The sequence below is a fragment of the Medicago sativa genome, chromosome 6 (assembly GCF_051527215.1).
Source record: "Medicago sativa cultivar Bolivia chromosome 6, Bolivia_mono, whole genome shotgun sequence".
In the NCBI taxonomy this organism is placed as follows: Eukaryota; Viridiplantae; Streptophyta; class Magnoliopsida; order Fabales; family Fabaceae; genus Medicago; species Medicago sativa.
The window spans coordinates 90,463,321-90,474,327 of NC_140754.1; the positions used below are offsets into that span (position 1 = coordinate 90,463,321).

The 11,007-nt window shown below is 44.8% G+C and overlaps 1 protein-coding gene across 1 annotated transcript; it reads left to right on the forward strand.

The window, feature by feature from the left end:
* Positions 1-1,224: 1,224 nt before the first annotated feature.
* On the forward strand, positions 1,225-6,462 carry LOC146918109 (uncharacterized). The gene is made up of 5 exons (XM_085721999.1): positions 1,225-2,345; positions 2,383-2,546; positions 2,601-2,610; positions 3,829-4,154; positions 4,238-6,462. Exons 1-5 carry the CDS (start codon positions 1,225-1,227, stop codon positions 6,460-6,462), a joined length of 3,846 nt encoding a protein of 1,281 aa, XP_085578125.1.
* Positions 6,463-11,007: the final 4,545 nt, after the last annotated feature.

An 11,007-nucleotide genomic window follows, 5' to 3' on the forward strand; every position in this document is an offset into this window, starting at 1 on the left:
TGAGAATTGAAATGTGATTTAAATCTTATGCAAAGTTCTAAATCATTCAAGACCAAATTTCATCAATATACAAACAAAAATTATTAACTTAGAAATTAAATCAAGAAACATCTAGAAGAGTATAGAAGCTTGGAGTTACTCTTTACCATTAAGACTAAAAAAAATCTAAGTTGCACCACCTGGAATAATCTAGAACAACTTATGTATTTTTTTTTTTAAACAAAAAAGGTGGCAGAGAACCACCCTTAATAAAACAACTTATGTATTTGCTTAGCCATTAAGAAGTAAAAATATCTAAGTACTAACACCACCTGGAATAGTCTAGCACCGCCACTAGAAAAATCTAGAGAGTTACACCTCCTCTATAGGAATAATCTAGCATCATCTATGTAGAAAAATCTAGTAATTGCCATTTACTTTCTTATGCATTAAGTTTAGAAGCCTTGTACCATATCATGTATCAAGTTTGAATGAATAAAAACAGTGTTCAATAGAAAGTCTCTCCTTTGTTCTTTGTTAGTTTGTTTGTGAGTTTGTGTGATATCACAGTGTTATTTTCAGAAATAAACTTAATAAAAATCATATGACAAACAAAAACCAAGTTCAACACATAATATTCTACAACAACAAAATCAACCAATAAAGCATAAAGAGAAAAGGTGAATGGACCGTCATAATATTCCTAAAGGCTAAAGACCCCTTCATAAAGACCTGGGCGCCCTCCGTAAGGGCCTAGGCGCCCTCCAGAAGGAAAATCCCTTCATAAAAGCCTGGGCGCCCTCCGTAAGGGCCTAGGCGCCCTCCAGAAGGGCCACCAGGCCCAGGCGCGTCTTCCATGAGGGCGCCGCCTCACTTAGTCTCTAGAACCCTCCAAAATCATCAAAAGTACGCCAATACCCCTGTTGCTTGGAAACCAAGCGACCGAAGCCCAAGCCCATAAGCAGGCTATAAATAACACTCTTGAGAGCAATCTCAAGGCATCTAATCATCAGTCTAAACCCTAGAATCCTAGTGTTCCTTACCGTACTTTTTTGCAAGTACAGTTGGCGCCGTCTGTGGGAAAAGGTAAAACTAACCTTGACCACGTTTCTGAATCGCCAGATCGGAAACCCCTGCAAAACTAGACCTCTGAATCGTAAGATTCCCTTGCGATTCAGAAACCCTAGCCCTTTTTAACCAACCTAAATCGCACCCCACGTACGATTTAGAGAAAAGCCCCTCCTCATGGCAACACAGGAAGAATTGGAATCCATGCGAACCCAGCTCGCTCAACTGCAAGATCGAAACGATGCTTTGCAAGCTTCGATGGAAAACATTCAACAGAAACAAATAGAGGAAAAGGAGGAGTCGAATCAGGGCGAGATGGATGATCCGGAACCACAACCGCTGTCCGCCGAGATCTGGGACGCGCCAGTCCCAGAAAACTTCAAGCCTCCTCACCTCTCCGTTTTCGACGGCAAGAGTGATCCCATGGAACACGTTACGGCCTTCAACACTCGCATGGCCGTAGTCGGAGCTCCAGATTCCCTCAAGTGCAAACTGCTGGCGGGTACCTTTTCAGACGCCGCCCTACGATGGTACATGAACCTTCCACGATTCTCCATCCTCAGTTATCAAGACATGACCAGGAAACTTACCCAGCAATTCTCCGCCAGTCGCCACCGCAAGGTTTCAGCAACCAGCCTATTCAACGTTCGCCAAGGACACAACGAATCTCTAAGGGATTATTTAGCCAGATTCAACGACACAACCATAAAGGTCACCAACCCCAACCAAGAGGTGTTCGTAGGAGCTTTCCAGAACGGTCTGAGAGCAGGACAATTCAACGAATCCCTGGCTCAGAAGCCCGCCGACTCCATGGAAGAAATCATGGCCAGGGCAGAGTGCTACATCAAAGGTGAAGAAAGTAACGCTGAGAAGAAAGCAAGAGACGCCAGGGAGCGCACGCCCAACAACTCGGAGCGGCGTCCTTACCAACCGCCGGGCGGCAGAGACCGCGCCCCCTACAGAGGAGCAGACAAACGACCTTTCAATCCTTACTACCGCAAGCCGAACTTGGAAAACTTCACCCCTTTGAACACAAAGCCAGAGCGCATCATGAAAGAAGTCTACGAAACAAAGCTGATCCCAGAGCCGCCCCCAACACAACGCACCACTATGGGGGAAGACAGGGACAAATGGTGCAAGTATCACAAACTAAGGGGCCATGACACCGACTCGTGTATACATCTTCGCTGGGAAATTGAGAAACTAATACAGAGCGGAAAATTGCGGGGATACACTCGGGACAAAAGAGATGAAAGGCCAAAGGCGAACAAGAAGGAAGAAGTCGCCGAGGAAAAAAGGCACACATTCACTACAAGAAATCTTGCATCTTGTCAGGGGCGGAAGCCCTGACAAAATGCATAAAGCCCTGGCAAATGGACGTTTGCCAGGAGTTTTGCCAGGAGCAGAATACCCAGCAAATCCGCTCATCGCAAATGACCCTGCCAGGGCTTTAGCTCCTGGCAAATGCGCTCCTGGCATAGGCCTTGGCTCAACCCCTGGCAAATTGCATCTGCATGATTGCAAACTTTTATGACGCATCCTGTCTAATGCAGGCTTTTGCAGGTGTGTCAGCATCTCATTTTCAAAACATGCCAGGGACATTGTGAGGGGTTAACCCCTGGCAAATTGTGTACGAATTTTTTTTTTAAAACGTTAATAAAATATTTAAAATAAACGTTTTTAAATTGTTTTTTTTATTTCCTTTTTTAAAAATTGTTTTAATAATAAAAATAATTTTAAATAAAAATTATTTCAAATGTTATACTTTTTTAGGGATCATGCTTTGTTATATTTTTAAGTATGATAAATGTAAACATATAGACTTAACATGGAACAATGAGATTCAGAGTCAATAAGAGGACAATACAAACATAAACAAACTGCAAATCATTAGTATAATACTATATATTGTTCGTGTCTACAATGGTATATTGTTGCAGATACATGCTTAATTTCTAGCATCAGCAAAGGCGTAAAAGAAATTAAAGATGTTACACAACAAACTATGAAAATAAATTAAACAGCTAGCATGAGTGAACACCGACGCAGGATACCTTCATTGCCGCCCCTACATCGTTCTTCTCAGAATCAATATAGGCATAAGAGAAAAAGAAAAAACAAAAACATATTAATGATAGCTTCAATGAAATTGAGAATTAGTTTGATTGTTTTTCTATTCAGGAGCAACACCAACAAAAAAAAAGAAGAAAAAAAAACTGATCCAAGTGTGCTTCAATGAAATAGAAAATTGAAGATTAGTTGATTGTATAACATGAAATAAAAAATTGAGCCTATAAGTATATACATAAGTTTATTAACAGGAAATAGAAACATTTTTCTGCAGTTTCATTGTTTTCAATTAAAAATTGTACCTTCGTATTGAAACTTGAAAGTAATGAAGAAAGGAAATAGAAAACTCTCATTTTTCTCTCTTCTTTTTCAACAACCCCATAAGCTTCTCCTTCTTCCTCATGTTCTTTCCTGTTTTTGCTCTTACTCGTCAGATCTAATGTTACTCCCAAGTCCCTACAACTCCGTCGAAATCCAAAATGAAATAAATATAGCAAATATGAGTTTCAGGAAATTGGATGTGATAAACAGGAGAAGAAAAAAAACAAAGTGAACACTGACATCCAAACAAATACACAAGTGTTCTCAGTTTGGAAGAGAGTGTTTTGTGGAGAGTAGTTTTTGGTGATTTATGTTCTCTGTTAAGAAGAGAATTTTTTTTTTCCTCTAAGTGTTGTGACTGAAATGAAAGGGAACGATGTAATTGTATAGATGCAATTTGCCAGGGGTTATCCGAGGGTCTTGCCCCTGGCAAACTGCCACAGAGCCCCATGCCTCTTTAGTCAACTCATTTCAGCGCTACTATACAGCTATTCACGTAGCCTTTGCAGGCTTTGCTGATAAATTTGCAGGCTTTGCAATTTGCCAGGGGTTTTTGGTGGCACAACCCCTGGCAAAGTGTTGTACCGTCCTGCTTTTTCTGACCACACAAGAATCTTTTTTGCTGCATACATTTTGCCATGGCTTTTGTGAGGGGTTGCCCCTGGCAACTTTGCCAGGAGTTTTCCCTGGCATAGCTCCTGGCAAATTTGCCAGGAGTTCTTGCTCGTGGCATTGTTCCCTGGCAATATGCAAGATTTCTTGTAGTGATTGAACACTATATCTGGCGGTTTCGCCGGAGGGGGCGAGTCAAGTTCATCCCGGAAGAAGTACGTGCGTCAGGTGATGTTGTGCCAAGAGTATGAGGAGCATGATCAGCAGCGAGGGCCCGACATTTCTTTCTCGGCCAGAGATTATCAAGGCGTGGTGCCACACGATGATGACCCTATGGTCATCACCCTGCAGATCTTTAACTGGGATGTAAAGAGAGTCTTAATAGACCCAGGCAGCTCAGCTGATATATTATACTATAACACTTTTGATCGAATGGGTTTAGATCCAGAACAACTACAACCTTTCCAAGGGACGCTGGCAGGATTTACGGGTGAGCAGGTTCATGTAAGGGGCTATATCACCCTAAAAACAACTTTCGGAAGCGGGTCTCACGCCAAAACCATTCGCGTCAGGTATCTCGTGATCAACTCGCCTAGTTCTTACAATATTATCATAGGGCGACCATCCTTCAACCTCCTGGGAGCATTCTTGTCCACTAAATTCTTGGTGATGAAGTATCCGTTGAATGATGGGAAAGTCGGCACCATACGAGGCGATCAGAAAATTGCTAGAGAATGCTACCACAATAGTTTGCGCCTGCAGAAAGCAAAGAAGAAGCCCAATAGCAAGATAACTCATGAGGTTAACATGATCGACCTAGACCCCAGGGAGGATTTTCAGCAAGAACGCCTGGAACCCACCGAAGACTTAAAGGAAATCTCTATTGGGCCGGAAATTCATCATACCACGAAGATCGGTACGTCCCTAAGCCCTGGAGAAGAAACCGCCCTGATAAACTTGCTGCGAAAGAATCTGGATCTCTTTGCCTGGAGCCCATCTGAAATGCCAGGAATGGATCCTGACGTAGCATGCCACCATTTGTCAATAAAGCCCGGCGTAAAACCAGTTGTTCAGCGAAAAAGGAAAATGGGCGAGGAGAGAAGAAAGGTTGTAGATGACGAAGTAAAAAAGTTGGTAGACGCCCACTTCATAAGTGAAATAAAGTACCCTACCTGGTTGGCCAATACGGTCCTCGTAAAGAAAGCCAACGGGAAGTGGAGAATGTGCGTAGATTACACAGACTTAAACATGGCATGTCCTAAAGACCCTTATCCCCTCCCCAATATTGATCACCTGATCGACAGCGCCTCTGGATACAAAACCCTGAGTTTTATGGACGCTTACTCCGGCTACAACCAGATCCGTATGGACCCCCTGGACGCTCCCAAAACGGCGTTCATGACCAACACCAAGAACTATCACTACGAGGTCATGTCTTTTGGCCTCAAGAACGCAGGCGCCACTTTCCAACGGTCTATGGATGCAGCTTTTTCTCAGCAAATAGGGCGCAATCTAGAAGTGTATATCGATGATCTAGTGGCAAAAACTAAAGAAGGGCGTAGTCATGCAGACGACCTCGAAGAGATTCTGAGCCAAGTTCGAAGATACAGAATTCGCCTGAATCCAGCAAAGTGTTCCTTCGGAGTACAGGCGGGAAAGTTTTTAGGTTTCCTCTTAACCAGAAGAGGCATTGAAGCAAACCCCGAGAAGTGTCAGGCGATCATCAGCATGAGAAGCCCCTCGTGCATCAAAGAAGTACAACAACTCACAGGAAGGTTAGCAGCATTATCTCGTTTTCTATCCTGCGCTGGAGACAAGGCTTTCTCTTTTTTCGCTTCCATCAAGAAGAAGGAAAAATTCGAATGGACTCCAGAGTGTGAGGAGGCTTTCCAGCAAATAAAGAGTTTTCTGTCAAGCCCGCCTGCTGTCCAAAGACCAAGTTCAGGCGCCGTCTTATTCTTATATTTGGCGGTCTCAGAAAACGCCATAAGCACAGTCCTGGTAGAGGAATCAGAAACAGGAGAACAACCAATTTACTTCGTTAGCAGGGTGCTTAAAGGCGCAGAGTTACGATATCAGAAGATAGAGCGACTAGCTCTGGCCGTAGTAACGACGGCGAGGAAGCTACGACCATACTTTCAGAGCCACAAGATTGTCGTAAAATCCGACTACCCCATCAAGCAAGTACTTGGGAAGCCAGACTTGGCAGGAAGAATGGTAGCATGGTCTATTGAACTATCTGAGTACGACGTACAATTTGTCCCTCGAGGGAGTATCAAATCCCAAGTCTTGGCGGATTTCGTCGTAGAGCTTTCCTCGCCAGCTCAGGAAAAGGCTCCGTTCGTATGGCTCCTGTCCGTAGACGGTTCTTCCAACTTGAAAGGCAGTGGTGCAGGCGTAGTTTTGGAATGACCAGACGACATTCTCATAGAACAATCCCTCAGGTTCGAATTCAAGGCAAGCAACAACCAAGCTGAATACGAAGCACTGATCGCCGGCATGACTTTGGCCCAGGAAATGGGGGCTGAAAATTTAAGAGCCAAGAGTGACTCCCAACTCATAACCAGTCAGATCTCGGGCGAATATCAGACAAAGGACGCCCAACTTTCCAGATATCTGGCTAAGGTGCAGCACCTCGCCAAACGCTTCGCTTTCTTCGAAGCAATTTACGTGCCACGAGAAGAAAACTCCAGGGCCGACTTATTGGCAAAGCTCGCCAGCACCAAGCGACCCGGGAACAACAAGACCGTTATTCAGGAAGTGGTCACTGCTCCCAGCACGAGGATTGAAGAAGTCCATCACATCACCGAAAATAGAGAAGGCTGGATGGGACCAATACTAAGGTACCTGACCGGTTCATTCGCGCCCATCAATAGCGAAGAGGAGCAAACAGTCAAAAGGCGAGCTACAAAATTTGTCATAGTTTCTGGTAAGTTATATAGGCGTGGACGAACGACGCCTTTGTTACGCTGCCTAGGCGAGGACGAGACTCACCTGGTTCTTCTGGAGGTACACGAAGGAGTGTGTGGAAGCCATATCGGGGGCCGCGCCTTAGCTGCAAAGCTTCTTCGAGCTGGATATTTCTGGCCCACCATGCTTCAAGACAGTTCCGAATTCGTCAAAAAGTGTGACAAATGTCAAAGATTTTCAGATAAGCAGCACGCCCCAGCTCAAGAGTTGACTTCTGTTTATTCTCCGTGGCCTTTCCACAAGTGGGCAGTTGACATCGTCGGGCCGTTTCCTCTTGCACCAGGTCAACTTAAGTTCCTCATAGTCGGAGTAGACTACTTCACCAAGTGGATTGAAGCAGAGGCAGTCGCCAAAATAACAGCGGAGAGAATCAAGAAGTTTTATTGGAAAAAGATCATATGCCGTTTTGGCCTTCCGAAATGCATAGTGTCAGACAATGGAACTCAGTTCGCAAGTTCAACAGTGATAGATTTTTGCAAGCACTTAGGAATACAGACGAAGTTCGTCTCTGTAATTCACCCACAAGCAAACGGGCAAGCTGAATCCGCTAACAAAGTCATCCTCAATGGAATCAAAAAGAAGCTAGAAGCCGCCAAAAGTCTCTGGGCAGAACAACTCCACGAGGTAAGAACGTGTAGAAAACTGAATACATAAATACAGAAGGCAATTTAATTTCTCACTCATTCTCGTCTTTTTTAAATATTATTGTGGTATAATATGTAAACGATCAATATAAGCTCAGGTACTATGGTCTTATCACACAACGCCCCACTCTACGACAATGGAAACACCATTCACAATGGTGTATGGAACGGACGCCATGCTCCCAGTGGAAATAGATACTCCCACTTGGCGACGAGAGTCCTTTTCTGAAGAAGGTATCACCTTTTAAGTATTATGTTTAAACTAACATCTATGTATGCAGGAAAGCCCATCAATCTTACAAAGACTTGAGTTTATAATTTCCTTTTTTCTTTATCAAAGCAAATAACGTAGGTTTGGCAGTCAGCATGGATATCATTGATGAGGTTAGAGAACAAGCTCACATCAGGGAGTTCGCCGCCAAACAGAGAGCAGCTCGCCACTACAACTCCAGAGTAATACCTAGAGAAATGAAGGAAGGCGACCTGGTTTTGAAGCAAGTCGTCGCCCCAACCAGGATAGGAAAACTTTTCCCAAACTGGGAGGGACCATATAGAATACGGGAGAAGTGCAATCACGGCGCGTACAAATTGGAAGAACTAAGTGGAGAGGCAGTACCTCGTACCTGGAACGTGGCTAATCTAAGACACTACTAAAGTTAATTTTCTGTTATTTACATTTCTATCACTAGTATTTCCAACAATAATGATGTATGCAAATGCAACACCAAATGTTATCTCTAAATGCTATTAATATTACGGGGTTTAGGTAGCACTCTTTTCCCCTGCAAGGGCAGGGGTTTTTAACGAGGCGCCTATTCCTTTCATATATCTTGTCTGCTCGCCACTGTTTATTTTTTCATTACAGATAGAACTTCGTCGTCCACCAGAATTGAAGAGAGGTCCAAAGGACCTGCGAGCCCGTCAACCTTTAAGCAAGGCTCTGAAGGGTCTCGCCAAGTCGAAATAGTCAACCTTTAAGCAAGGCTCTGACAGATTGAAGAGAGGTCCAAAGGACCTGCGGGCCCTTCAACCTTTAAGCAAGGCTCTGAAGGGTCTCGCCAAGTCGAAATAGTCAACCTTTAAGCAAGGCTCTGACAGATTGAAGAGAGGTCCAAAGGACCTGCGAGCCCGTCAACCTTTAAGCAAGGCTCTGAAGGGTCTCGCCAAGTCGAAATAGTCAACCTTTAAGCAAGGCTCTGACAGATTGAAGAGAGGTCCAAAGGACCTGCGAGCCCGTCAGCCTTTAAGCAAGGCTCTGAAGGGTCTCGCCAAGTCGAAATAGTCAACCTTTAAGCAAGGCTCTGACAGATTGAAGAGAGGTCCAAAGGACCTGCGAGCCCGTCAGCCTTTAAGCAAGGCTCTGAAGGGTCTCGCCAAGTCTTTAAGCAAGGCTCTGACAGATTGAAGAGAGGTCCAAAGGACCTGCGAGCCCGTCAACCTTTAAGCAAGGCTCTGAAGGGTCTCGCCAAGTCGAAATAGTCAACCTTTAAGTAAGGCTCTGACAGATTGAAGAGAGGTCCAAAGGACCTGCGAGCCCTTCAACCTTTAAGCAAGGCTCTGAAGGGTCTCGCCAAGTCGAAATAGTCAACCTGTAAGCAAGGCTCTGACAGATTGAAGAGAGGTCCAAAGGACCTGCGAGCCCTTCAACCTTTAAGCAAGGCTCTGAAGGGTCTCGCCAAGTCGAAATCATCAACCTTTAAGCAAGGCTCTGACAAGTTGAAAAGGGGTCCAAAGGACCCGCGAAACCGCCGACCTTTAAGCAAGACTCTGAAGGGTCTTGCCAAGTCAAAGCAGACGCATTAACCTTGGAGCAAAAACTCGCCTGAAAAGAAATTAATGTAGGCCCCAAAACCCTCATAGGCGAGACGGCGAATATGATCTAAACCACTTCTGTAAAGCTCACTTTCGAAATAAAATACCATTGTAAATGAAAGGTCGCCAACTTCCGTCCAGGGGCTCTGACAAAGGTAATTTACGTCAAACCCCGAAGGGATTATGATAGTCGCCCAAGCAAAGATCGCGTAATTTCAGCTAACACAGCATTAACCTTATAAAAGTCCCGATAAGACCGAACAAAGTCAAACATCGGCAACCACATCAAGAGGGCAACCACGCAACATATAAACAATAAAAACAAACTGCAGGCCGAAACAAATGCAATCATCAAAGTGCGTCACAATTTAAAAACCGAAGAGTTTCATACAAAATCCAAAAGGAAAAACCAACATTAAATTGTTCACAAAGGCGTTGTAGTAAGTCGCCATAATTTAAAGTTACAAAAAAAAGACAAACATAAAAATAATCAGGACCGGCAGGAATCACTCATCATCAACAAACTCGCCATCAATGATCACCTTGAAAGGATCGAGCTCTTCCAGTTTGGCCTCAGGATTGAAGAAAAGCGCCTGCTCCTTGGCACGCCTAAAGCCATCATTAAAATAAATCGCAAGAGCTCGCCTCCCTTCATCCACGGCCGCCTCCGACTTCTCTAAAGCGGATTTCGTCTCATCCCTCTCCGCCTCTGCGGCCTCTTTGGCTTTCTTCATTTCTTCCAGAGCGTCTTCGGCGGCCTTCTTGTCCCTCAACGCCTCCTTCAGGCGGCCATCTAGCCCAGTGGACTTGTGCTTCCATTTCTCAACATCCTCAGCCGCGTCTTTGTATTTTTTCTCCACTGAGTCCTGCTTAATCTCCAGGCAGTGAGTCAGCAACAAGGTCCTCAAGGCAGCAGTGCCAATGTCAGCCACCAAGTCACTACACTTGGCCTTCACCCCAGCTTCGACATCGACCTTTGCAAAAGGCACTTGTTCTTTCATGTACCTACAAGACACCAGACATTAACGGCGTAATGAGTCAACTCTCAGACAAATGAAGAAAATCAACTAGAAGACGACCAAAAGAAAAAAGCATACCGACGAATATCGAACTCAGAGTGCCAGAAAGACTCCATAACCTCATCGTTCAGCGACGTCCCACCAACTTCCTTCCCAGACGGAGGGCGACCTCCAACACCCTTAGCACCTCGGGACGTCCTCGCCTTCTTGGACGAAGGAGATTCAACAGCAACAACGTTCTGTGCCCCACCAGCGCTCTCCAGATCATCCACCTCTATAACCCCAGCCTCGCCCTTTCCAGAAGGCTCCTTGCGTTTTAGCTTCCTTAAGGAGACACCCGCCGGGCTGCTGGACACATAGCCATCCGGGTTCTTGTTCCTCTCGACCTCGGCGAGATACTTCCTCATCTCTGCTCCAGTAAGGGGCAACATCTCCTCTGAAAAGAAAATCAAGTACATCCAGTAAGTAAAAACATATGATAAATCTTTGAACGAAGCCCAACATAAGGAATT

What these genes read in the sequence shown, in the direction of transcription:
- LOC146918109 (XM_085721999.1), top strand. Translation starts at nt 1,225, where the DNA reads ATGGCAACACAGGAAGAATTGGAATCCATGCGAACCCAGCTCGCTCAA. An exon ending in GAAGTCGCCGAGGAAAAAAG is followed by an intron (nt 2,346 to 2,382) that starts GCACACATTCAC and finishes GCATCTTGTCAG; the next exon opens with GGGCGGAAGCCCTGACAAAA. An exon ending in TCCTGGCAAATTTGCCAGGA is followed by an intron (nt 4,155 to 4,237) that starts GTTCTTGCTCGT and finishes GTTTCGCCGGAG; the next exon opens with GGGGCGAGTCAAGTTCATCC.